Genomic DNA, 27,919 nt, shown 5'->3' on the forward strand with positions numbered 1-27,919 from the left:
ACACTGCTATGGAACAAAACCGTTGGCGATTTCCACTGAGACATGTGTAAGCCTATATAAGCAAATGTGATCATTAAATGATACACACACTGAATATTGATCAAGGAATTAGGAGATCTTTCGAGATGGCAGCCTGGAAAGTTAAAACGTCAATTCTGAGTGAATTAAAAGTAGCTAGGAATGAATAACATACAAATGTATGCAAAAGCAACTTTAAACATTTTAGCGGTTGGTGGGCACCCAAATTAGGCATGAGCTTCGTTTTAAACATCAAAACTTTAAAAAAGTACTTATATTAATCAAAACATACTGTATTTGTAAAATATGACATTTTGGCTGGACGGCTGCACTGCACTCATAGAAACATTTCCTTCCTGTGACATAGCATCATGATCTACTTTTAAAAGGCTGAAGAAACATGCTTGATATTTCTGCTCCTAGCAAAATAATATAGTGTATTACTAATGTTACTAATAAATTATTTGGCTATTAATAACATATTAATAACCAGAGAGACAATTCCAAGCATTATATGTAAAAAGGGGGAATTTTCCTGTAGCACTCCTGAAGCTGCTGATGGATAATAACAAATTATTACTTTAGAGGGTCCTTTAACAACTACCTAAAAACAAGTCCAGCATGCGTAGCTGTGAAAATCATAAGTGGATATCTCCAGATAACGTAAGAAGTGTAAATTGCAATCCTAACAATGGATACATGTTAAAAATTAGACTCATTCATTTTGGGGACTGCTGAAAAAGGGTAGCTCCCATTCATATCAAAGGATCCATTCCTGGAGCACTGGATTAAAAAATTCTCATCTGCTCTCTCTCTCACACGGATGAAAGGTACAAATGTGTGCATGTCTCATCCTTTCTACGGATGTCAGAGTCATTCCTTCCAGGATTAATTCTACTAAGGTTGGGTCTCTGTGCAGAGAGGATATGGTTGGGTCTTTTCTCAAAGTCTTCTGCTTCGGATTTATGGATGGGGCTAGATTTAAGACACAGAATGCCGTCTGCCTTATGAGCCTTTTGTTGCATGAATATATGTGGTACATCTCGTCTTCTCTTGGTGCTCTGAACACTAAAACCTCTTTCCTGGCTTACTCTTAGGTCTAATCCCTACTTAGGGGCATGGGGCACTCTTTGATATCTTTCTAGAGTTTAGAGGGGTGTTTCTCAAGCTTTTATTTCCTACCACCACCAGATCCCCCAACTGCCTTCCCCATGAAACTTTAATACCACCAATATACTGCGTATCTGCTTATGTACTGTATATAGACCTGTGCTTTATACATATACACAACAAGGGGAAGATTTTTTTTTGTTGCACACCCTCCTCCGCTGCCCCCCCGCCCCCCGCTCAAGAACCAATTTCCACCATCTTTGGGAGCTGTAAGTCTCCTGTTCAGAATGCGTGACCTAGTGAACAAAGTTCTAAACTTCACGGGATTTTAGAACCTCCCAACTATCTCTCCAACCTTACAGCTTGTCTCCTTTATAATCCATGCTGGCCCAAACCAAACATTCACTGTTTCTACTGCCTACCCTACTTTCCCGCCAATTTTACTTTTGCTCATGTTCTCTCCCAACATCCCTACCCCTTCTGAAATACTCTCCAGGCTACTTCCTTTATGACTCCTCAGTGGAGGTTCATTCCCTTCTACTTATGCTCTCATAACTCTTCCTTATGTTCTTTGTACACTGGGAAATATGTGAAGTCATTTTTCTTGTGTGTGTGTTGCGCAGACCCAACCAGACTGAAATCCCCGATCAGGGGATTGTATCTTTTGCTTCCTCATAGTTTCCCCATAGTTTTCCTGTGGTACTCTTAAAATTTTCAGCCTGTATGGGTTTCTTAATAAATGTCAGCTAATCAATAAATATTTATTGAACACCCGTCCCAGGCCTTGCTCTAGGTGTTAGGGAGGCAGTGTCGATTAAATGCATATATGAAGTGAATACAGAAAATCACATTTCCTAGGATGTTAGTATTGGAAAGTCGTGGGTATTCAAAGTTCCTGTTTTACAAAGGAGGATACCGAGGCTCAGGAAGGTCATCTGACTTGCCCAAGGTCACTCAGCAAATTACTGGCAGAGTTAAGAATTCTGACTCCTTGTCTAATACTTGTCTATTTCATACCAGGCCACCCACTGTATTGCTAAGGTTTCCCTGGTCTGACATTTTATTATCATTAAGATATTGACAACTTTGACAATCTGGGAAAAGACGTTGTTTCAAAAATACTTTTCACATGTCTGTCTCAGGCAGAGAGAGAGAAAGTGCACTTTGAGAAATGAGAAACCCAAGGTTTTCAGTGTGCATATATCAAGAAGCAGTGTTTTTAGTTCTATAATTCAGAATCAGCCTGACCTGAAATGGGCAACAGTGAAGCGTGGATTCCTTGTGCCTGAAAGTGTTTAAGTAGAGACTAAGAGACAACCTGTCAAGGAAAGAGTAGTGCAGAGGGGTTTCTAGACTTGGCAAGCTTTGGATTAGACGCTTTCTAAGTTTTCTTCCACATAGAAGGTCAGGATGACTAGATGAGCAACAAACCAACTCTAAAGAGCTGGTAGAAGTGTGGTCCGTCTCTTAGGTAGGACCCAAAGCTCATATTCAGGGCTGCTGGGAGGGTTCTGAACAACCTGCCCAGCTGTGGGTGGTGGCGCTATGACGTGTCCTCATGGACCCCCGGAGAAGGCCATGGGGTCCAGCCTGGGCTTGCCCTCGAGAGGCTGACTATCTTCAGCTGTGGTTAGAAGCCATGGGATGACATTTTCCACCAATGCCTAGAGATTCAAATCATGACCATCATGATCTGGCTTAATGGAAACAGAGATGCAGCTTCCCTTTTCTCTCCTCAGAGATGGAAGGCCACCCTTCTAGAGAAATAAGCAATAAACACTCACATTTTACCCTTTCTATCAAATAACTTCAGTTGTATCAAACTGAAATGATGATGATATCTCTAGTTTCTTTCATAGGACCATATTTTGAAATAAGAAAATCTGAACAATAAAGAATATTTAAAATCTGCTTTTAGCTACTTCGATATATTGGTAGCATTTCCCTGTCAGAGTTCTGTTTTCCCTTAACATCTGAAATATTTTGTTAACTCTTGAACAACACGGGGCTTAGGGGCACTGACCCCTGCACAGTTAAAGATTCACATATAACTTTATATTATCCCTTGTATCTGTGGTTCTTCCTTATCTTCAGTTCTGTATCTGTGGATTCAACCAATCTCTGACCACGTAGGACTGTCATTATTTACTACTGAAAAAAATCCACGTATAAGTGGGCCTGTGCCATTCAAACCAGTGTTGTTCAAGGGTCAACTGTCCTAGTTTTTCTCGAAGTAAGCTTTGCAATGCATTTCTCAGTCATTTTACCTATAATCAGGTACCTATAATCATGACTTTTGAAAAGTAGAAGAACAGAACTATTCAAGTATAAGAATTGTTGGAGAGAAGGGCTGTTGGGGGCACGTGTGTGTGCGTGTGTGCGTGTGCGTGTGTGTGTACACTGTGGGATCATGTGTCAAAATTAGAGAAGACTGAGCAAACAATCTATTTATCTAAGTCAGCTTCTTATTTTTGAGTGAACTTGGTGAAAAAATATCCCCAAAAGATCATTCTTTACTTGGGAAAAAAAAAAAGAACCTCTGCTTCTTTATCAACCCTCTATCTAGTGGTCAGGCAGAAGCTCATACTTTCTCTTGGCATAGTAAGAAGTAGAGAGATTTATTCCTTCCTATCACATAAGTGTGTTCCCAATTTTTTCATACCCTTCATTTTGTGCTGGCCATTCTGCAAATCTGTCCCACGGCATCCACATTCTGTTTTGAAATCAGCTAATAAAATGTAGGTGATTTCAAACAATTTTAATTTAGCTTATGTTTTAGTTGTCATTTTCCAATACCTCCACCTGCTCTGAAAAGCATGTACTATTTAGTATGAATTAAACAAACCACAGTCATATTCACGAGCCTACAGCACCGTTTTGGACAGCCAAAATCTACTTAAGAAACAAAACACAGCCCTATAAAATATTCTCAGGTTGTTAGTCACGAACGATCAATCCTTTGCTAATTTCCCAATCTTTAAATTACTGATCCGAGAGTTCACACTTTACTTTTTTTTTCACTCCTTAAAAAAACCCTGAGAAAACATTCCCAGACTAAGACTTCCAATTGCGAAAATGATTTCAAGTCTACCTTTACTTCTGACTGATCAAGTATACGTTATGGTTCAAAAGGGACAGCAGGCATTAGCTTGGTTTCTAAGGAATTTAACAGGTTATAAAATGACTTCAGTGACATTAGCACAGAGCTTCGTGACAATTCTCAGACACTGAGCAGAGACGTTTTTAAAAATTAGTTTTACAGATGAGAAGACAGTTAGGGAGGTTTAAGCCCTTGCCTTCTGGCGAGAAACTGGAGAACAAGACCCCTACCTCTAGGGCTCCTTAAGAAACAGGGAAGGATACCCATCATTTCCTCCTGCGTGTGTTGGGGGCAGTAGCCTCCACAATTAAACCCAAGTGAGTAAATGCTACTTCAAGACCATTGCTACTTGCAAAATGTGAATATTACTCATTGTAACCTTTTCCTCTTTCACAGCCGTTCTGCACAGGACAACTCTTGATTCGAGTGAGCATTAAAAAAACCCACAATCACTCATTCATGCTTTGTCATCAAGGATCCCGGTTCTATTCTCATGAGCTGGAAGTCAGCAGGGCCATATTAAGAGACTGTTATAAACCTGAGAATTACAAGCTAAAATTTAGATATCTTGGTACTTACAAATGAAGAGCTACTGCCTATTAACCTGCTCAGGAGGGCAAGTCAGGAAACTTCTCTTGTGGCTCAGATGTGGAAAGGGGGATGGACTGAAAAAGCTATTTTGCTTTGATTTCTTTATGAGTCAGAATTTTATTCAGTGTAATATTAGGAGGGTCTCAATTCAGAAAACTGCTTAAAGACAGGGCACAAGTTAAGGCTTCCAAATTGAGAAAAGGCTTTTGAATATTTGTTCTGGAAGTGCCTGGCAGTGTGCCGTGCATGCCCCCCCTGCGCTCCATGCTGGTTGCCACATTCCACATCTGTAAAGGACCAGAAAGAACAAAATGCTTTTCCTACAGGAAAAAGGGAATCTAACAGAGCAAAACTACTATCAGGCTTTATTGGAGATTTTCAAACTATAGCAGAAAATTCTCTCCGCCTAGGAGTTCTCCACTTCTCCAGAAAGGGGAGTCTGAGACTGACCCTCTGGCAGCCTTGAGTGACAGTCCTCCTCCTTGCTGGGGAATGGAGGTGGCACCAGATCTGCCACACATTTCAGAGAGGGTTTATTTGCCAAGCAATAATGGAAATTGCCGAATTCACGACCTATAGGATTTCCTGTAATTGGTCCTACAGGATAGATATCCCATCAAAAAAAAAAAAAGTAGTGTGGTCAAATACATTTAGGGAACTCTGGATTAAGCACAGTTAAACAAGCTTCTGTATGACTATATTCTTCGAGTTTTGAAATATGCTGGTGTACTTTGAGGCTCTCCAGGAGACAAGGGCGTGGGGTGGATGAGCGGATACATAGAGCTTCCTAAATATATCTGTCCACAGAGTCCTTTTCTTGAGGAGAGTCTCAAAAGCCTAGACCAGGAAATGACAAACTCTGGTCCACGGGCCAGCTTCCTGTTTTTGTAAATAAAGTTTTAGGGGAACACAGCCACGCTTGTTCCTTTACCTATTGTCTATTGCGGCTTTTGTGCTACACAGTAGAGTTGAGACTTGACAGAGATCATTTGGCTTGAAAAGTCTAAATATTTACTATCTGGCCTTTTACAGAAAAAGTTTGCTGACCCCTTGCCTAGAACCCTGTGGAACACACTTTGGGAAACATCAATACCTAGGGATAAAACCACTGGAGTAAGATACACAGTACGAATATCACAGCCAGGTTTATATCCCGTATTGCTTATTTATCTTGTGCAATAAACCAAAGATTCCATTTCATAAAACATTTCCCAATCTCTTCCCCCCTCCCCTCCTTGGACAAAGAGGCTATGAGCATCACAGTTGGGAGTATGGTGTGTGCTGTCTATCCATGTGAACAATGAAAACCATAAGACACCATTAATCCATTTCTGTATGACTCTGCAGCCATTTGCACCCAAACTCCGATGGTATCAAAAGAGGTTTCCTTACTTGACTGGTTCCCATGACTCCCGCTCAAAGCCCCTGTGAATGGATTGTGCAATTGAGGACTCCATCAAATCCACATATCTAACCACAAGTGGGGCAAACAGGTCTTGCAGGTGTTTGTGAAATTTTCCATTGCACAAATTATCTAGAACAGATAAGCAAAAGCTCGGTAAGAATCCGCAGTTGCTCCATCAGCATGCAACGTACACATAGAGAGGACTGTCTTCTACATTAAATACACCGCTTCTAAAAAAAAGCCAGAAGGAAGAAGGAGAACGAGGAAGAGGAGGAGAAGAAGAAAAGAAAAAAGTACATGAGCGGCGTCATGCTTCAATCTGCTTGGAAGGAAAATGGAATTCAAAAACCTTTTACCCATTTGTGTCACTCTTCTAAAAAGGGAAAAAAGTAATGCTCCCTTAAAGAACAAAAAAAGCAACAATTGATACTTTTTTTTTTTTTTTAGGTTTTCCTTGCACCTGCTCCCTTTCTTCCCCTTACGTTACCAGGAAGAAAGAACATTCTGTACCCCTCTCTTCTGTCATCACTCTCCCTGGGGAGGAAGGTCTATTTTATGGCTATGTGTTGCTGTAAGATACTTGGAAATGCTTGGGGTGTTACTTAGCAGGAAATTGTTTTCAATCTAGGAAGCATCTTTCGATAAAAATTCAAAACGTGTAGAGGTCAATTTAGCTTGTTCAAGAGCAAATAAAACCCACAGGCACAGGTACCACTTTCTCACTGCTCTTGGGTTCTTCTGCCTTGTCAACAGGGGGCTTCCCTGCAACAGGACGCTTGTTGAAAGAAAGGGAATTTCATCAGCTGTAAGTTTTTTTTGTTTGTTTTTTTTTTTTTAAGTAATCATAAAACTATGAAGAGCTGTGTCCAACCTGTAGTCTGCCTGGGATAAAGATGTTTCAGCAATCTGTTAACTGCACACTACTTAGGAAAGTCAGACAGTCAAAGATGATACATACAGTCGGTCCGGAGAAAATCATTCAGCAGCTGAAACAGTGGAAAACTGTCCCATGTGTCTGGGGGCTGCACCTCTAGTGCTGCATCCATGTCCACTGCAAAGAGTGACAGGAACGTCTCGGCGTGTTCCACCATCAAGTCTGACCACCACGCAAAGGCCTTTGAAATGTGGCAGAGAAACAACAGAAAAGAGGCGATGAGCTTCTGTCTCCGACCTAAGATGTAACGTCAAGGCCTGGCTGTTCAAGATTCACTGTGCATCCAGCAGGGTTTGGTCATTTTATTGTAAAGAGAACAGCTTTTTTGGATCAAGTTGGGCCTCTATGTGTCCCAAGGCAATGCTTTTCATGATTCCAAGCCTGCCTTAGAAAGTCTTTACTCTGACCTACTGGTCAGAGGATGTAGCTGTAGAAATGACAGGTGTGGAACTTCTGTTCAATTTACAATAACTCAGTACGTTTTGAGTCATGCTCTTTATCACTCTTGTTGGCTAGTTCTTGCTCTAAAATATTAGAATTTGGGAGTTTCTTCACTGTGTTTATGGGTTTTCTGCTGGTCTAACTTGAAAATAGGCAATCATCATTTACTTATATCTACGCATCTCGGGCTTAATTGTCTGTGGTCTCATACAAGCTCAGCAACTCGTGTTTCCCTACACATTGGAAATGTTACTCCTATTTCATACCAAGGCGAAGGAAACCATTGTTGCAATTGTCGCAAGACTTTTGAGTCGAAATCTCTTTAAGCAGGGAGCCTCTGGTTTTGCATCCTGTCCGTAGGAAAGATCAGGCTTTAAGCTAGGAGACACTCAGTAAGATTAGAACTTACTTTTCTGAGGGCTGGACACATATGTACATTGAAAACCAAAAATATCAGTGAAGTAACTCATTTTCATGCACGTGGGTCCTTGGAAATCATTGTGCAGGGTCTCAGAGGTGACATTCACATCAGATGGGCCAGATGTGAATGCAATTCAAAGGCATGCATGCATGTTGACTAATCATTTCTGGCAGGGGGCATGCAGAATGAGTGGCAGTGTCAAGAGGCCCCCCCCCTCTTTTTTTCTTTTGCTGATTTCAAAGAGAGCAGAAAAACAAAAACAAATTACCAGCCCCTTCTATTGCCCCACCGCCCCACCCAGTGCTGTGAAGTATTTATTTACATGGGAAACACTTTCCCGAGCATTCACCAAAAAAAAAGATGAGAAGGCATTTGGAAACATGAAAGATGATTATGGAAATAATTCCATAAATGAAAGAGTTCGTTCAATGGCCAAGCTCTTCTGTGATCTATTAGTTATTTGGGGATATTCTAACAGCCACAAGGAGGCAGGACAGGGATCCACCTCTCTTCTTTCATGAGATTTCATTTTACTTACTTCTCCTTTATCAACATGTGGCTGGTTTGCAAATTAAATGGAAAAAATCAAGTCATGGACCATTCTGCAAGGTCGGCTTGGCTGGAAATAGACACCTGCTGTTTCCATTTCAATTGACAGTAAAACCTCACTGATTCAGAGTAATGGGAGAGGAGAGATGCTAGTCTGTCATCAAAAAAACGTAAATTACTGGGCTTTCTAAAAGAGAACTATCCTTTTGCTGCCTTCGGTATGCAGTCTGTACCAGGGCACCCAAGCAAAAGGTACTGATTAACATATAAATGTATCATAAATGTAGAAGTACTTTTTTAAAACAACACTTCTAATAATTGTAGATAAATTGACCTATAAATTGAATTCAAAGAGAGGGAAGCTTTAATTTTATAGATCCTGGGATGAAACTTGGAAGACGAGCCTTTAGAACTTCTAGAGGCAGTTGAGACCATGTCAAATATTTGCCTTAGGAGAAATTAAAAGAGCCACATCTACAATTGAATTGTCACAAATTAAGAGTAGTTGGGTCTGAATCGATGAGGTTTTATTGTAGTTTTACCACCTGGGGACGAGAGCCCTGGGTTTGGGGGCTTGTTCCACTGACTACCTGGCTAAATCCAGCAGAGGAAGAAACCCTCAACCCCACCCGCAGAGCTCTCCTAGCCATCTGCCTACTAGGCAAGGATCTTCTAAGTACTGAAACTTGCTGGAGTCCCACTCCTGCCCCCCAACCCTATGTGGAGGGCTGACTCTCCTCATCCCTGATGCAGGATGTTTGTAAAACTCACAAAGGCACACCAGATATTGGCTGGTACTTATTCTTTAGTTATTTATTTCACTTTGCATCTTCAGGGTGAGCCCAAGAAAATAGTTACTAGAGAGACTGAATTGCCTTCCCAGACACAATTTTGCTCTAGGATGACAAGAAAAAAAAAAAAAAAAACAACCAAAAAATGAGACAAAACAAAAAACAAATCCTAAATGCCTGTAATTAAACATTTCTCAGCCCAACATCATACCTGGTTCTTACCAGCTTTATTGAAAAGCTGCAAACCAGAGGCCATAGAAGCACCTATGTCTACTATCTACAGAAAATGTAGTCCCTTGTTAGAATCTGATAATGTATTGAGAAATTATCTACAGCTGTTACATTAATAATCATATAGATGGGTAGCCCTACAAGGAACAATGACTACTGTGATATGAATTTTCACCATGGAAGTCTGGCAGAGGAACACAGGATTCTAGTGAAGGAAGAGAATTTATTTTTCTACACCCAAGGTATTTCTTTCAGAACCTCATAATCAAACCTGACTCTCTGAGAACGAGAAAAGGATTCAGGCAAGGGCAGTAATCACCAAAAAGCCATATCATAATTTCAATCAAACGAACAGAGTCTGTGTATCTAGGGTGGGCAAGGCGAAGGTTTAGAATAAAACAACAACAGCAATTATATTTATTTATCTTATACTTGCTCAGACAGGTGAATGCTATTTTTGTACATGAGCTAACTCAATGTCTGTGGGTGTCTAAAGTCTTCAGAAATCTTTTCCAAAGACAAGAAGGAGTTGTACTTTGGCTTCTAAATACTTACCCAGTGCTTTTCATTATGAAAAGGCAAAGATGTATGCTTTAGGGATATAGTCAGCCACACTGAACACACTCTATATTTTGTACACAAACTACATGTATATATGTACCCCTCTGTGTACCACAATACATATATACATATACATACGTATACATAGAGAGAGAGATTGGGCAAGTGAAGCAACAGTGCATGAAGGCATAATTCCTGCGTGTGTGCAGGTGTGTGTGTGCACATAATTTAGGCTCTGAGAGCAGAATTAAGCTCTAATTTAGAGATACGAGGGACAACTTCTACCATGTACTGCACGTGTGTATACATGACATAGTCTTACCCGGGGGGACTTTTTTTCCTCCTGAAACAGTTAATTACTTTATATTGGAATTCAAAATCGTTTTAAGGCTTATTGATTTTTTGGGGGGGAGGCAATTCTACTTGTCACTTTTATTTGTGTGGTGGTGTCACCAAACAGCATGACCACACAGCCAAGATCCATGCTGAGGATTTAGTGATTTTCTAGAGTTTACTGAGCACCCAGAGAAGATGGCAGTGAATACTGGCCAGTAGAAAAACAATTTCATCTTTCATCCTTTTGTCAGCAAAACCTCATCCTCAGCGTGCCAGGGCAAATTCTACTTCCTTGTTTACTGCCCAGAGGCTCTTGACCAGGCTTTACCATGAAATCAACTGGGCAGTTTAAAAAATGACCAGTACTCGGCCCCTCCCTATGAGATTCCAATTAATTGAGCTGGGGTGAGACATGGGCATCAGCAATTTTTAAAAGCTTCTGAGGTGGTTGAAATCTGTACGTGAGCATTGAGAACAGGTGGTGATGCCTTTCCGGCCCACTCTATCGTTCAAACCCCACCTCCTTCCAGCATATTCTGTCTGTGTCATTCATTTGGTACATTCCACGTAGGTTTTGTCCTTTTTATGATTACATATGCATATATTTTGCTTCCTTAGTGATGTATTCCTAGTAATACAATAGCCAAGCTTTGTGGAGTACTTACTACGTGTCAGGCATAATACTAGATGCACTACTACTGGCCTTCCATCCCAATGACTATCTGAGGTCCATTTATGACCATCTCCAATTTACAGCATAAGAGAGGTTAAGTAACTAGGTTGAGATCACAAAGCAAGGAGGCAGCAAAGCTGGACTTCAAACTCAACCTCAGAGCCTGAACTCCTGGCCACTCTGCATACTATCGCCTGAAGGTCGAGACTGCCTGATGCTTCCTTGGCCATCAAAAGAGCACTGAGGTAGCTGCCTCAGTGCTTAGCAGACAGGTAGTTTTTGATTGATCGAGTAATGAGGTTTTGTGACTGGGTGAAATGACGAATTCAGGAAATAATCCTGTACATTGATCTAAAAGCAAACTGGGTCTCCGAATTCCAAAGTATACTGAAGTTTTCATTCCTAACTTCTTCTTTTTCAGTTATACATATACGTATTTCTATTCTTTTTCAGATTCTTTTCCCATATAGGACATTCCTAACTTCTAAAGTTAATCAACAAGAATCGAATTGATTTCTACCCTATTTATGAATGGCTTTTGAATAGGTAAGATTAAAATATTTTTGTGATGATGGTTATGAGGGCAGTTTAAGATGGTGATTAGCACATAGTGAAAAAGGGCTTTCTGGAAAAGTGAAAAACAAAATGTCTTCTTTGGATTATCAACTTTTCTTTGGTACCCCTTGTGAGTAATTTGGGAAAATATCCTACTTTCTCAGACTGCAGCAACCTCAGAAAATAACTTGATTGAATCAAACATACATGTCCGTGTTCTTCTTCTATCATTCACTTAAAGAACAACCGTAAGTGAGGAAAACCATCTTCTTTGAATCCACGTCTTCGCAAATTTGGTCTGACATCTTGGGAGAAGCCTCACTACCCACAGCAGGGGAGGAATGGTCTGGAGAGGATTTTGTGGGCACCCGGAAAGAACATACTTACCATCACTTGGACCCCAGATGCCCCTAATCTGAAAAGCACGTCGCACAGGACAGAGCAGAAAAAAATTCTAGCCCAGCTTAATTTTATGTCTGAAGGTGAGTCCTAAGTTTTTACGTTTAGAGTGTGTTGATTTAGCCCCTCTTCTCACTCCCGGCTGTGCATCGCTGGGTGCTGAAGGAGTTAGTTGTACCTGCCTCAAGGGGTCTTCCCCCCATTCCAGAGCGGGTTTTGGGGGAAATCACGATTCTCTGGCACTCTCTCTATATATAAATACTGTATATATGGTTCACATACAGACAGCTGTAGAGGAAGATTAGCATCACTCTGGCTAGCTACTACTGGTGACTACGCTCGGTACTCATCTGCTGAAGTAAAGATAAGTACAGATGGACATAGGTACTACGACAGGCTAAGGGGACAGGATCAAGGCAGGTAGGAGGTGTGTGTCGAGATGGAACTGCAGTGGTTTTTAAGTGTATCAGTTGCTTCATGCACGCACGAGGTAATCTCCCACATTTACCCTGCCGTGGAGGGTCACCCATTGCACAAGCAGTCCACTGGCAACTGCCATGACATTCCTTGGGTCGGTGTTAGGAAGCAGGGGCACTGGGAAAAGTCCCATTAGAAGACATGGTACTGGAAGGGCATGCACAGACTATGACAGCAGGTGGCTGACTCATTCGTTTTGGTCACATACCTCTTTCCCCTGCCACGATCAGCCAAGATTGAACGGAAAAACAGGGAGGAAATTTAAATATGCAAATCAGGCATTAGTTGGGATGACTGGCTTTATGGTGTATTATATATTATTTAACTATGCTGTCGATTTTCATTTAGTCACGGGAATGATCATTTTAGGTGCTTCTGACATTACTTTTATTGATGCCCCCTTTTTTCCCCCCTTTGCTGTAGATTTGCTTGGAGGGGAAGAGTGAGCATGAGTACAGTTTTCAAAAAGGCTATTTTAAGAGACATGATTTTAAATCTCAGTTTTGAAACAAGCAGTGATATAACAGTTTGATCATAATGAAATCTTGGAATCTTTTCTTGGAAGGGTTGGGTTGTTTAAGTCCTTACAGGTTTGGGATTTAGTTAGCCTTGAAATCCCTCAGTTTATAATTATTATCAAAATAATCATTTTGACAGTGGTTTGTAAAAAAAAAAAAAAAAAGTAAGCTGAATTTATTTAGATGTATGTTGGAGAATCGACAAGCTGAACAACACCGAATAATCTGTTTCTGTCACTGCGTTTAGCAACCCAGGTCATCTGAGATTAATAAATGAAGACTCTAGGGTGAGTGGGCTAAGTTACGGAGATAAATTCAAAAAGACGGTTCTCGATCCACACACCAAATAAAATAAATTGAAACAACAGTGGGAGCAACAGAAACAACCACAAAAGACCAAAAAGTATTTCATGTGTTCCTGACAATAATCATACGCTGCTTGATAATTATCTTGAAGATATACTCACCTCTTTGGCTTGTTGCTAGAAACATCTGAAAACTCAAGATGAAACGTATATCACGCAACCACTTTTCAGTTGCTTTAAACAACCTCCAAAGACTCCTCCTGCAAAACTGTCACTTTCATTCTCTTTACAAGGCCAGTTAAAAGAAATGGGTGTTAAGGCATCTTATTCGCAAAGTTGCTGGTAGAATCAGTTCTGCAACATCATCTAAGGAACAAGAGGCTTTTGCCCATGATGCCCACTTACCTCTGCATGGTGTTCCTCATTCTGCTGAAGAACTTCAATGACTAGTTCAGCAAGACGTATTGTGTCTTCCAGCTTTTTGGCAGGAGTGATTAACCGGCCTACATTTTCTGTAGTACAAGAATTTGTGTTAAAATTCAGCGAAAGCGGCAGGCTAGTTTTGTGGCCATTAGAGCTAGTGGATAAGAAATTTCAAAGAGTTACCCAGTTTTCTGAAAGTTTCATGCAAATGTTAAGTGCCACATAATTAGTAGTGAGCAAACCATAACGCCATTTTATTATCATTATCACCGTCATTATTATAATACATATTAAGAAAAAGCAGTGCTCCAGCTTCCAATTTGCTTATTAAGCTATATTCAGACTATGACAGCCCATTTCAAATTTGGCAACATTTTGTACACATGTTCTTTAAAGACAGCATAAATGGAGTATCTTATATCCCTCTCTAGACAGTGCTCGCGCTTTCTGAGGTGAGAAGGTGTAACAGAAGCTTAGTCTTGACTGCTGCCACGTTTGTCCCTTCACAGTTGATACTACAGCATTGTTTTTCGTTCTAGGTCTGCACGTTCAACAGGCATTGGAAAAAAGCAGATTCAATGGTCTAGCTGTTTTAAATTGCCCAGGGAGGAGACTGAGAATTAACGGACATTCTTGGGCCATTAGGTAGAAGGCAGGATAGAATTTTTAAAAGAGTGTTGGGTGTAGATTATTGGATGAAGTGGTTTGAACCACTGGTTGGTACAACTGAAATTCTGTCAGTTAGGTGGCAACAATGTACTCTATTTTTTTCTTTTAGTTTCTACAGTGTTGAAAGGGCTTTGATCACACTCAAGAACAAACTGAACTCTGATTTCTGTTGTATCCTTTATAGAGCTAAATTCATGAATGTTTGCCAATGTTATCATGTTACCAAAAATTACATTTTTTTTTCCTGTGGGGGAAAAGAGTAATATTTGAAACATAAAGGTTTTCTTAGCTAATGAAATGGCCTGAATTCAACCAGTCTAAACTCACAGGGGAGCTTGTAGCTCACGCTCAGACCCCTTCAAACCTTGATGCCTGAGTCATTTAGAGCCCATGGGTGTAACGGCAATACAGATCCTTGAGCACGATTCCACAGGGAGGATATATATATGCAGAAAAGGACTGCTGAAACTTATTTTAATCTCTTCATCTGAAGCAGGTGTGTTTTGGCTTCAGGATTTTTCTGGCTAAAGATTACTCAATACTTCACAGGAAGGGTCGGTTTGTTGTTGTTGGTTTGGTTTTGCGTGGTGTGGAGTGGGAAACAAAATCGTAGAGATTGCGAATGATAAAAACAAACAAGCAGCTCCTCATAATTTTTTCCTTGTGCATTTGTTAAACAGGCGATGAACATGTCAGATGATTAGTAATCTACGATTTAGCAACGAAAAAGAAAAATTCTGTGAAACAGTGTGCAAATGGAGTGGTCCAGTCAATGGGACCTAAGCATGATGGACCTAAGAGTAAGGTTATTGAGGTGTTGAAAGTTTCTCTCCAACAGAGCCTGATGACTGGTGTGACACTGGGCTTTGTGGACTCAGGCCAATGGAATGCTCCATTGTCTCTGCCAGCCTCAGCTGGAAATGTGGCTGCCTAAAAGGTTAGTATATGAAGGTGGGAGCTGTGGGGAAATAAATATGCAGATTAGGCAGAGAACCTCCAACACTCAGAGTAAGGAAATGTGCAGTGTTTAGGGACTGACAGCTCACTGCCTGGTCTGGAGCAATAAATATTTGGAGAAAGAATGAGTGACAAGATTGATTTCTGTGCTTTTGGGGCACCTGGTCTGTTTATAATTTCATAAGTGGACTATCATAATTCTGTTAGTAGACTTTCAGGCATTTCTACAAACATACTGTGTATATATGTTGGGGTAATATGTGTAGAGTGAGGTATTTGCATTTTGATAGTAAATATGCATAGGCTACTATTTTTTTTGTTAGTTGATATTCACATTTACACATCAATTTGCAAATTCCTCATCCTATGCTTATTACCCATTTGACACATACACCCACATACACACATCACACACTTACATACATCTTCTAGGAAGCAGACAGGCCTGCACGTTAATACAAATCTGCAGAAAATCCCACTTGGGGCACATCTTTGAAATCTCTTACTTTCAAAATAGAGAACGTTGTCCTTTCAGGTGGAACACTCACCAAATCTAGGGGAATTCTATCCGTCCATGACATATGGTGTAGAAATGGAAATCACATCAGTATTTTTATGTACTTTTATTTAGAAGCTGTGAATGATTTTTGTCTTTGGAGAAATCCAAGATGCGTAAGCTAGGATCACCTGAAGATTTGTTTTAATATGCAGTGCTCTTAGATTGACTACCATATATATCAATAGATACACATAAAGTGCACATGCGCACGCAGTCTTTCTGTGAGTGTGTACACATGCACGCAGATATGTGTATGCCTGATGTATATATACAGACAGTATGTTTAATAAAACCTTCTGCCATTTTGCTTTAACATGCAACCATTCAAAGTCAGCAGGTTAAGTATCCTTGAACCTAGAACGTTTGATCTTCCAATGAACCCATGTAGCCAGACTTTCATTTATTATTAATTGGCTGCAATTCCATTATCTGCAGATCAAGCTACTTTATTGTGACACAACTGTAATTTCCTCTTCACCTGCACTGCTAACTCACTAGCTAGTAAAAATGGTACAAAAAGCAACTTCTTTAAGATGCTGTCTTTAAAGAAAATATTGTGCAAAATCCTCTAGTCCCTCCTCCCTCCCCCCCCCCCCCCAACAGAGGTCAAGGAGAAATTTGTGCTTAAAAACGATTTTTTTTGGGTCACATCTGCTGTCTGCAGTATCTGGAAATGTACTGCAATATTCCTATCACCCAATCTTGTACTAGCTGGAGCACTGACGAAGGGGAACTAAAAATACAATATACTTGGTAAACATTTCATACAACAGAATTGAAGCTCATAACATAGAAAAAAAATCGTCATGCAAAATGTTATGCAACAATGTTATTTTGTGCTGACATTGAGGTTTGAAAATGTTGCATATGTCAGACAGAGCTAGACAAAAAAAAAAAAAAAAAAAAAAATGTGGACACTGGGAAATAAATGCTCTCTTTTCGAGTCTCTCAAAACCTACAGTGTCAAACTCCAGAGTCTGAGCCTCAGGTTAGTATGCTAAACAAAATTTCCAGAGGAATGAACGAAAAAAGCAAACTAAACCAGAAAGCTGTCGAATAAAGGAAAGGTAGAAGTTTACAGTACTTGATTTGGGCCTAGGCATGCCTTTGAGCCTCTGATATAACATGCTGGTCTGCATGTGGGTGGGTGGAGAAGGCCCAGGAGGAGGGGGAGCTGCTCGGGTAGGTGAAGAGAGGTGGTAAAAAAGTAAAGAGACAAAGTGACTGTCACGAAGGATGACAATTAAGATGACAAACTCCGAGAAGAACAAACAAACAGGCAAAAACGATCAAACACGAATGGAGAGCTGCTGCTTCCTTGCAACATTACAGAAGTGTGACGCTGTTTGACGAGGGACGGGACTCTTACCAGCACCCTCAGCACCACCGTACTGAGACACTCAGAAGCGGAATGCAAATCCTGGATGCCTTCATCCAGATGGATACTCATGAATGATGGTGGCGGCATCATTGACCGAAAGAAGATAGACGTTTTGTACAATAAAGAACACCTATATGTTAAGAGCTGCTTCCTCCTTCCAGGTGACCAGAAACAGCCCTCGACGTTGACATAATTGGAGGATCTGGCTTCTAATCCCCAGGATGTGACTTAACTTCCTACGGAACCTTGTACCTTCTACTTAAGCCTCTCTGTGCGTCAGCTTCCTCCTCTACAAATTGAGACTATTAACATCTTTTTTTGTGTACCTTGCAGGGTTGTGGATAAGAACAAACAAAACAGTGCATGGGATGGATCTCTGGAAAGCTTCAGGTGCCTACAAATGTTCACTGTTATCTCCTACATTGTGAGAAGGCAGGAATTAATTGCTTTGCAAAAGCAGATGAAGAGCCGTTATTAGTTCAAGTGAGCTCGGGAATATTCTTGCTCCCTTTGTGGAATTTCAACGTGTCAAAATCTGTCATTTGGGGGGAAAAATGTGTGGTATCTGATTGTTTCCAGCTCATTTAATTATTTTCAACTTGGAGTTCTCATGGCTTTTATATTGTGGGTTGAATCATATATAAAAACTTGCCAGCTTATCAAATATGTTACTTGCTATTCCAAATGTTAGAATACGGTAATCAGCACTTGACCCATCTGTCATGTGGTTTACAATATCAGCAGAGCAAACATCCTGTAACAATAGCCTCTCCTTCAACACAGGCACTGACACTATCAGCTTCTGCAATTCTCTTTAATGAGTGTCTCATTAACCTCAGACCTGGTCCTTTCTAATGGTTCTCGTTTATAGAGCAATCTGTATGGTGATTGCCAAGTTTGCTTCTTGGTTTGCTTGAATTTTTCAACTGGGAGAATGCATTTTACTGCAGGCTTACAGGAAATGCAATTCTAGCACCATTAATTTTTTTAAAAAAAATGAGAAATAAGGATAAATATAATATTCTGGAAAAACCATCTCTTAAAAGCAAAAGTTCATGTCATTCTTTTCTTGTGGGATCACCTCAATGTTTGAAACGAAAGACCAAAAAAAAAAAAAAGAAAAATCTATTCACTATTCTCCTCTTACTTAAATCTTTTGTTTGGGAATGACTGCGTGTAAATAGAATTTTTAAAAAATCAGTTTTAACTGACAGCTATATAAAGGAAGGCAACTACTAATCTCTTCTTTATAAAAAGGTACTCCACATTTTACGTTTTGTTAAAATCTGGTCCCCACCTATAGCTGGGCGGAAAGTTGGGTGCATCTCTGGTAACACCTTCTTCTGGCTCTCTGAATGCGTATTACTTGAGTGTGCAATTCTTAGGGAAACTCCTCATTTATTCTTCCCAGATAACAGAACCTGTGTAAACCACTTGATATGGTGCTTTATAAAACAATGAAATGTCCCCAGGCTGAACCATAACCGGCGAGGCAGCAGACACATATTTCAGCTCAATGGGTCTTGATGAAAATTCGTAAAGGGATTCCCTCCTGCCAACTGTCTGTCCAGAATTCTGACAGTGAGGTTTGCCACCATAGAAAAACAAGCTCCCTATTTTTTTCCCCTCACAGAGCAAAACAAAAACATCATACCTTGGTTTCCAACTTCATTTACCCAATTACCATTGCTCATGTTTACACAATTAAATCTGCTTGGCTTCCAGAGAGGGAGTTAAATGTGACTGCAGAAAAATAAAAAGAGAATTCCTCTGCAGCCTCAGCTAAGCCAAGGAAGAGAGGCATCCAGGAGTGAGAGGCTCTCCAATTAGCCCTTAAATAACCTGACCGTCTCTGTTCCAGCAAGTGGATTGCCAGTCCCTGAAATATCATAGGAAAGATGGATATGGTTGATGGAAAGCCCACTTACAACCAAGTTCCAACCTATTTATGTGTTGCTGAAGATGCCAGTGTTTGTATTACACTATTACTAAAAATAACTAGCCTGGAGCAATTCACTAGGCTTTGGGGGTAGGGGTGGATGAAAGCTAGAGTAGGAACAGAATGCTAAGCAGATAGCCACAACACGCTCTCCAGAGCACTCTGCCTCCCTCAAATGATGGCTCCGCGGACCATACATTTAGCGCAGGGCTATAATTCAACATAATTTCTTTAGTGGGGCATGCCATCATATACACTTGATTCCCTGTATCTTCATCACTCTCTTTCAGAAGATTCCATCTTTAGGACAGTATAAACTGTATGGTAATAAAGACCAGCGGATGAATCATGGATCGTTTTCGCTACTCTTTTCATTGCAACCATCTTTGTCTCTTCCCCATAAGGACATGGGCGGCATGGCCTGTCCATTCTATCTCTAACACGTCTCCTGATCTTATCTCCCACTGTACGAGATCGTGTGCCCACACTCTTGCTGTGGGGGGGGTAGATATGCAACTCAAGTCTCATCACCTCCACCTCAACTGTTGCTAAAGACTCCAAGCCAGCATTTAGTTCCTTCCGTCCCCTGTAGTTCATTGATCACGCGGCGTCCATGCTGATCTCCATAAAGCACACATCTGAACCCGTCATACTCCTGCTCAAAAGCCTTTAAGAGCCTTCCCTCCTCTCCCCACCAAAAAGAGTTATGCCTTCATAACACAGGCTCAACTCCTCTGTTGATACCTCTACTTGAACACTTATGGCCCCTTAATAATGGCCAATTATAGGTATGTTTGTCTTCCCCTAAGCCCAAAGAATTCTTTACTTCTAGGGGCTAGAACAGTACCTGGCCCAGGGCATGTCCTCCAATATTGGTGGAAGAAAATCCTCAGTGGATCCTGCCCAATGGTGTGCTTTCATGGAAAACCAAATACTCTGTGGTTGCCATGTGCCTAAAAACTATACAGCAACTTTTATCTCTTACCCAAAGCCCCTGGTTACTTAACAAATGCATTAAGCTGAATTGCTGAATAGTAAACATTATAACTCAAACCTCCAAACCAGAGAACAACTTCAGGTGTCTTAATGTGATGAAAAAATGATTTAAGATAAATAAAATTATTTGTATTTAAATTAAAATAAATTATATCCACAAGAAAGAAATAATGCTATTATAATATTTTCTTTCTCCAATTTCGTATCTTTGTATCCCAAGTCAGGCTTTGTCCCTGAGACTGAGATGCTGCACCCAATAAAAGTAAAGTTAATTCTGGATAGACACAGTAGTGGACATCTCTTATTCTTGTATGTGCAGTCGCCTTGCTCAGAAATGCCTCTCCTCCACTCCATGTGGGTCTAGTGGGAATGCAAGCAATAAATCCTACAGGGACAGTCATGTGAGCCAAGCCAGGCCAACCACAGCATCCCAACACCACCATGGGTATTGTGATTGGCTCAGGGATTAACATGTGACCCTAGCTGGGCCAATGAGACTGTCCTCTGGAATTGTATATAGTTTCATAGGGAGGAAAGTTCTTTTTCCTCCAGAGTCATTGGCTAGGATAAAAAGCTGGTGCTATCTGTGGCTATGTTGCTCCCAACCTCTCCTACAATGACCCTCCGTCACATTAAAGAAGGCTGTCAACAGTTGGAGAGATCAAAACAAACTGAAAGTCTTTATTTCTGAGCCCAATTCCTCCATGCATTTCCTAGCTACCTAGACCAAAGATGACCTTTCCTTGCTTAAGCTATTTAAGGTTGCTGTTGCTGTTGTTGTTGTTTTTGAGCACTTGCTCTAGCAAGAATACTGATTTAATAGTACTACTAAATATTCACCCAGCCCCCAAATAAACTTTCACATATATGGCCACAAGCTCTCTGGGACAGGATCTTGGGCCATCTGGAAGGGTGATGAGCAGAGGCAAACACTTCGACAAGGCCCAGGGACATCCCAGACAGTTCTTCTTGAGGAACCAGTCCTTTACCTCCATGACATCCTCCTCCCTGCCATGCATCAAAGACCCTGGCCTAGGTGAAATCCCCATGTGTTGCATTCCTGCAGCATCTTGCATCTCCCTCTACAGCACAGTCACCAGATGAAATTACTTGTTTTATGCCTGTGTTCTCCAGTTTATTTGGAGCTCCCCAAGGGTAGGGACCTCGGGTGCTTTTCCTCATTGCTCCCTCCCCTGGTGCCTGGCACAGGTCCTGGAACTTAGTGGGTGTTTAACAAATATATGTGGAACTATAGTGCAATGTTTTATTTTGAAATTCATGATAAAGAGATAAATCAGCTGCCTCTTCTATTCTGCTGACACCCAAACTGCAACCCCTGCCTCAGCGGCTTCAGCATCACCTGAGAGTTTGTCAGATTTCCAGGCTCCACACCAGATCTGCCAAATCAGAAGCTACGTCTTAACAAGATCCCCAGAGATTTGTATAAGCATCAAATTTTGAGAAATGTTGTTTTATATTCCATTTCTGAAATCAAATAATATGTCTATATGGCACATCTGGATTTGGAGGTTTCCTTTTAAATAACAATACATAAATAATAACATATAATTTTATGTTTATAATAATAACATATATAAAATTATACCTCTATAGATAGACAGATAGATAGATAGTAATGGGTGCTTACCACATGCCAGGCACTGTGTTAAGAGCTTTGCTTGGAATATGTGTTTTAATCTTTGCAACAACCCTTTGGGAGGAGGAACCATTATTAACCTCTTTGACAGAAGACAAAAGGGAGACTTAAACTCATTGGAGCCAAGACTGTGATTTAAATTTTCGGTATAACAGATCCTGAGTGCTCAGGCTGGTCCTGGGGTACCGTCTTCTTGGAGCTGTATGTTTAGGATTCTAGTGTGTGGACGCCTGGCTTCTTCAGCTGTCACACTGGAAGCGAGGCCGGTTACTAAATTGTGAGTGGGGCCAGTATCTCTTGGCTAAAAGACAAGGCAGCCTGGTGGCAGGGGCTGGAGGGGAGTGGGTATGTGTGAAGGCCCTAAACAGTGTGCAGGACCCCAGGCTAGAGTCACTCACTGCCCATCTTATTTTGAAACTGGCTTCTTTTCTCTAAGCCTTGGTTTCCCCACCTGTCAAATGAAGCTTTGGGATTCAGGGATTGCGAAACCCCTTTGTGGTGATATAATTTTATCATTAATAATCACAGGTGTTTCATAGTATAGAAGTTGAAAGTGTGGGCTTTGGAATTAGGCTTGTGTTCAAATTCTGTCTCTACAACTAACCAGCTATGAGGCCTTGGACCCAGTTACTTAACATCTATTTCTATTTCTCTGTATTTCCACAGATAACAGAGTGATTTCTTATTTCATGGAGTGTAAGAAGCACATTTTAACATTTCTGAAATTGGAAGCATCTTACATTTGATGGTGTGTCACAATTTAGTTGGCAGCATTATTTTATTCTTAGGAGTACATAAATTAATGGTGTGTCTTATAATTGATGGCTTTTAGATTCAATGAAATATGGTAGCAAAATACTTATCTCATAGAATTGTTGTGAAAATTAAATGAGATATGCATGTATCTACTTGGCACATACTAAATTCTCAATAAATGACAGTTGTTATCATGATTATGATCGGCAGCATGTCTTTTTCTTTTCTGGTAGAAGAGACATTAGTTTCATATTTATTGATTCGTGGCATATTTTTAACACATCCTCTCTTCCTCCAAGATCTTCCTTGGTGAGAGTGTTTGAAACATGTTTCTCCTTGCCCCCCTCATTTTTTATAAAGTATAGATGAGACACTAGTCTACAGAATAATTTTGGCTTAGAAACCCTGATTTGTGTATCACTAAAACAAGAAGGATGAAAAGAAAAACATTTAGTCCCTGTGTATAAGATATGAAGCATGAGATGGTCCTCGGTTTAGGATTTTAGGATGGCCTGGATCTTGCTGAAATGGATTTGCCCTCACTGGTTTCTTGGGTGGGTGACCCCATACTGTGTGTGGTGAGTATCACAATCTTGCTTGTCCCCTTTTTCTCCTTCTACTGGACTTGAACCTATAAGAAGTTTGCTGGAGATGGGAAAAAATACAGAAACTCAACACTACAGAATCTGCTTGGAAGTCCTTTGGATGGATTTGGCTTGCTCTAGAAGGTTTCTGTCACTTGGGAAGAAAAGAAAAATCTTCAGTTCCTTGGCAATCTCAGGGAATCTCAACTGTCCTCATAAGACTTCGCAGGGGAAAGATTTTGGCAATTATCTGGTCCCAGAAAGGACTGCTCTGTTTTTTGGTGGTCTTCCTGAATTAAAAGTTGTATACTTTTGAATGTATCCACTGAGTGAAAGGGTATTATCCAATTGCCCGTCACATTAGCTGGAAAGACTGCATGGTGGAAAGAAACAAAAAAAAAGCATGGTGTTTGAATTTAAATGATCTGGGTTCAAATCCTGCTGGAAAATGTCATTTATCCTTTCCAAATCTCAGCTTCCTCACCTGTAAGAGGGGCAATAATGAAGCACTCTCCATGGGACTAAGGTAAAGAATGAAGCAGATCACCATGTAAAGTCCTTAGCACAGTGCTTGGGCCCATGGGTACACTGTCTGTCTGTCTGTCTATCTATCTATCTAATTTTGCAAATCCTTGCCATATTTGAAGGAAAAATTGTTTTATTTCAAGTTCCAGTAGAACTGTTCCGATGCTCATAAAATTATGCAAGTATTTAGCCAAGAACTGAGGCAAAACAGCAATAGTAGTGTAGACTTTCTCAGAGCTTGCTGGGTTCACGATGTGTGATGGTTTAAATGGAAATGTATTTAAAATAATAGAATTCAATTACAGGAGTCACAGCTTTTCTCTTGTAGAGTAACAGCCTTTTATATATTTTTTCTTGAGATACTGTAATTAAACTGAACATTTAATTTCTAATAATGCTACCAGACAGAAAGCATAAGCCCACCAAAATGCCATCTGCAGAGTCCCGGAGCCTTGCAAAACACAGCCTGACCGAAGGACTCTGTAGCTGTCTGTATTTCACCCCGATTTGTACATGTAACTCCAGCTGTGCCGGGCCACCTGCACGCATTCAGTTTTGCATACCTATCCAGCGATTCAAGCTTTGTTTCCCTCGAAGGAAATTGAAAAGGGAGGGGGAGGGTAAGAAAAAAGATGTAAAGATCGGGAAAGAAGTGATTATGATTTCGATTATGACTGAGATCTACTTTGCCAAGAAGAGGCCTTAGATGTACCAAGTTTCAAACGCAACTCTGCTTTGACCTTAACTTTTAGGTCCAGTTTTACTCTCTTCCTCCTCCTGCATCCTTTCTCTCCATCCCAGCCAGTATGATTTTTCTGGAGTGCAAAACACCAAGCCGCCGTCCCCGTGCTTGAAGAGCTTTCAATGGCTCTATATCACCTTTGGAAGTGAGACATGTGGGATTTTTCTTGCGAAAAATCTACATGCAAAAGTTGGTATAGGACTTCCCTGGTGGCACAGTGGTTGAGAGTCCACCTGCTGATGCAGGGGACACGGGTTCGTGCCTCAGTCCGGGAAGATCCCACATGCCGCGGAGCAGCTGGGCCCGTGAGCCATGGCCGCTGAGCCTGCGCGTCCAGAGCCTGTGCTCCGCAACGGGAGAGGCCACAGCAGTGAGAGGCCCGCGTACCGCACAAAAAAAAAAAAAAAAAAAAAAAAAAAAAGGTGGTACAAAGCCAGCTGAAAACCCTTTGGACCATGGGAGACAGTCTGAACTCTGTATTATGATGGCACGTAAATGTCTTGGAGATCTTGCCTCCTGCGTCTGTTGCCATCCTCAGCACCCACTCCTGCCATCATTTCACCCTGCTTTGCAGCCACATTGAATTATGGAGTAGTTCAGAGTGTGGCCTCTAACTGGCCTCAGATGCTGCCTCTGCTGACTTTTTTTTTTTTAACATTTTTATTGGAGTATAATTGCTTTATAACGGTGTGTTAGTTTCTGCTGTATAAGCAAGTGAATCAGCTATACATATACATATATCCCCATATCTCCTCCCTCTTGCGTCTCCCTCTCATCCTCCCTATCTCACCCCTCTAGGTGGTCACAGAGCACGGAGCTGATCTCCCTGTGCTATGCGGCTGCTTCCCACTAGCTATCTATTTTGCATTTGGTAGTGTATATATGTCAATGCTACTATCTCACTTTGTCCCAGCTTACCCTTCCCCCTCCCCGTGTCCTCAAGTCCATTCTCTACATCTGCGTCTTTATTCCTGTCCTGCCACTATGTTCTTCAGAACCATTATTTTGTTTTTTTAGATTCCATATATATGTGTTAGCATACGGTATTTGTTTTTCTTTTTCTGGCTTACTTCACTCTGTATGACAGTCTCTAGGTCCATCCAACTCACTACAAATTACTCAATTTCGTTTCTTTTTATGGCTGAGTAATATTCCATTGTATATATGTGTCACATCTTCTGTATCCATTCATCTCCCGATGGACACTTAGGTTGCTTCCATCTCCTGGCTATTGTAAACAGAGCTGCAAAGAACATTGTGGCACATGACTGTTTTTGAATTATGGATTTCTCAGGGTATATGCCCAGTAGTGGGATTGCTGGGTGGTATAGTAGTTCTATTTTTAGTTTTTTAAGGAACCTCCATACTGTTCTCCATAGTGGCTGTACCAATTTACATTCCCACCAACAGTGCAAGAGAGGGTTCCCTTTTCTCCACGCCCTCTCCGGCATTTACTGTTTGTAGATTTTTTGATGATGGCCATTCTGACCAGTATGAGGTGATACCTCATTGTGGTTTTGATTTGCATTTCTCTAATGATTAGTGATGTTGAGCATCCTTTCATGTGTTTGTTGGCAATCTGTATATCTTCTTTGGAGAAATGTCTTTTTAGGTCTTCTGCCCATTTTTGGATTGGGTTGTTTGTCTTTTTGATATTGAGCTGCATGAGCTGCTTGTATATTTTGGAGATTAATCCTTTGTCAGTTGCTCCATGTGCAAGTATTTTCTCCCATTCTGAGGGTTGTCTTTTCGTCTTGTTTACGGTTTCCTTTGCTGTGCAAAAGTTTTTAAGTTTCATTAGGTCCCATTTGTTTATTTTTGTTTTTATTTCCATTTCTCTAGGAGGTGGGTCAAAAAGGATTTTGCCGTGATTTATGTCATGGAGTGTTCTGCCTATGATTTCCTCTAAGAGTTTGATAGCGTCTGGCCTTACATTTAGGTATTTAAACCATTTTGAGTTTATTTTTGTGTACGTTGTTAGAGAGTGTTCTAATTTCATTCTTTTACATGTAGCTGTCCAGTTTTCCCAGCACCACTTATTGAAGAGGCTGTCTTTTCTCCACTGTATACTCTTGCCTCCTTTATCAAAAATAAGGTGACCATATGTGCATGGATTTATCTCTGGGATTTTTGTCCTGTTCCATTGATCGATATTTCTGTTTTTGTGCCAGTACCATACTGTCTTGGTTACTGTAGCTTTGTAGTATAGTGTGAAGTCCAGGAGCCTGATTCCTCCAGCTCCGTTTTTCTTTCTCAAGCTTGCTTTGGCTATTTGGGGTCTTTTGTGTTTCCACACAAACTGTGAAATTTTTTGTTCTACTTCTGTAAAAATGTCATTGGTAGTTGGATAGGGATTGCACTGAATCTGTAGATTTCTTTGGGTAGTATAGTCATTTTCACAATGTTGATTCTTCCAATCCAAGAACAAGGCATATCTCTCCATCTGTTTGTATTATCTTTAATTTCTTTCATCAGTGTCTTATAGTTTTCTGCATACAGGTCTTTTGTCTCCTTAGGTAGGTTTATTCCTAGATATTTTATTCTTTCTGTTGCAGTGGTAAATGGGAGTGTCTTCTTGATTTCACTTTCAGATTTTTCATCCTTAGTGTATAGGAATGCCAGAGATTTCTGTGCATTAATTTTGTATCCTGCTACTTTACCAAATTCATTGATTAGCTCTAGTAGTTTTCTGGTAGCATCTTTAGGATTCTCTATGTATAGTATCATGTCATCTGCAAACAGTGACAGCTTTACTTCTCCTCTTCCGATTTGGAATCCTTTTATTTCTTTTTCTTCTCTGATTGCTGTGGCTAAAACTTCCAAAACTATGTTGAATAATAGTGATGAGAGTGGGCAACCTTGCCTTTTTCCTGATCTTCGTGGAAATAGTTTCAGCTTTTCACCATTGAGAGCGATGTTGGCTGTGGTTCTGTCATATATGGCCTTTATTATGTTGAGGAAAGTTCCCTCTATGCCTACTTTCTGGAGGGTTTTTATCATAAATGAGTATTGAATTTTGTTGAAAGCTTTTTCTGCATCTTGAGATGATCATATGGTTTTTCTCCTTCAATTTGTTAATACGGTGTATCACATTGATTGATTTGCATATACTGAAGGATCCTTGCATTCCTGGGATAAACCCCACTTGATCATGGCATGATCCTTTTAATGTGCTGTTGGATTCTGTTTGCTAGTATTTTGTTGAAGATTTTTGCATCTATGTTCATCAGTGATATTAGCCTGTAGTTTTCTTTTATTGTGGCACCTTTGTCTGGTTTTGGTATCAGGGGTTCTGGTGGCCTCATAGAATGAGTTT

At 40.6% G+C, this 27,919-nt stretch overlaps 1 protein-coding gene across 8 annotated transcripts in view; it reads right to left on the reverse strand.

Annotated features, from left to right (window-relative positions):
* Window positions 1-27,919, reverse strand: part of CADPS (calcium dependent secretion activator) — a 478,811-nt gene that overhangs the window by 87,545 nt on the left and 363,347 nt on the right. For all 8 annotated transcript variants that reach the window (XR_003435859.1, XM_027121298.1, XM_027121292.1 and 5 more), the window contains 3 exons: window positions 13,821-13,927; window positions 7,183-7,339; window positions 6,212-6,353 (listed from right to left, as the gene is read on the reverse strand). Coding sequence is in view for 7 of the 8 variants with exons in the window: in XM_027121298.1 (XP_026977099.1) it covers window positions 6,212-6,353; window positions 7,183-7,339; window positions 13,821-13,927 (406 nt within the window). In the remaining variant the exon portion in view is untranslated. The remainder of the gene's footprint in view (window positions 1-6,211; window positions 6,354-7,182; window positions 7,340-13,820; window positions 13,928-27,919) is intronic.

This window comes from Aethalodelphis obliquidens, unplaced genomic scaffold (genome assembly GCF_003676395.1).
Source record: "Aethalodelphis obliquidens isolate GAN/ISIS:26980383/991018 unplaced genomic scaffold, ASM367639v1 scaffold22, whole genome shotgun sequence".
NCBI lineage: Eukaryota > Metazoa > Chordata > Mammalia > Artiodactyla > Delphinidae > Aethalodelphis > Aethalodelphis obliquidens.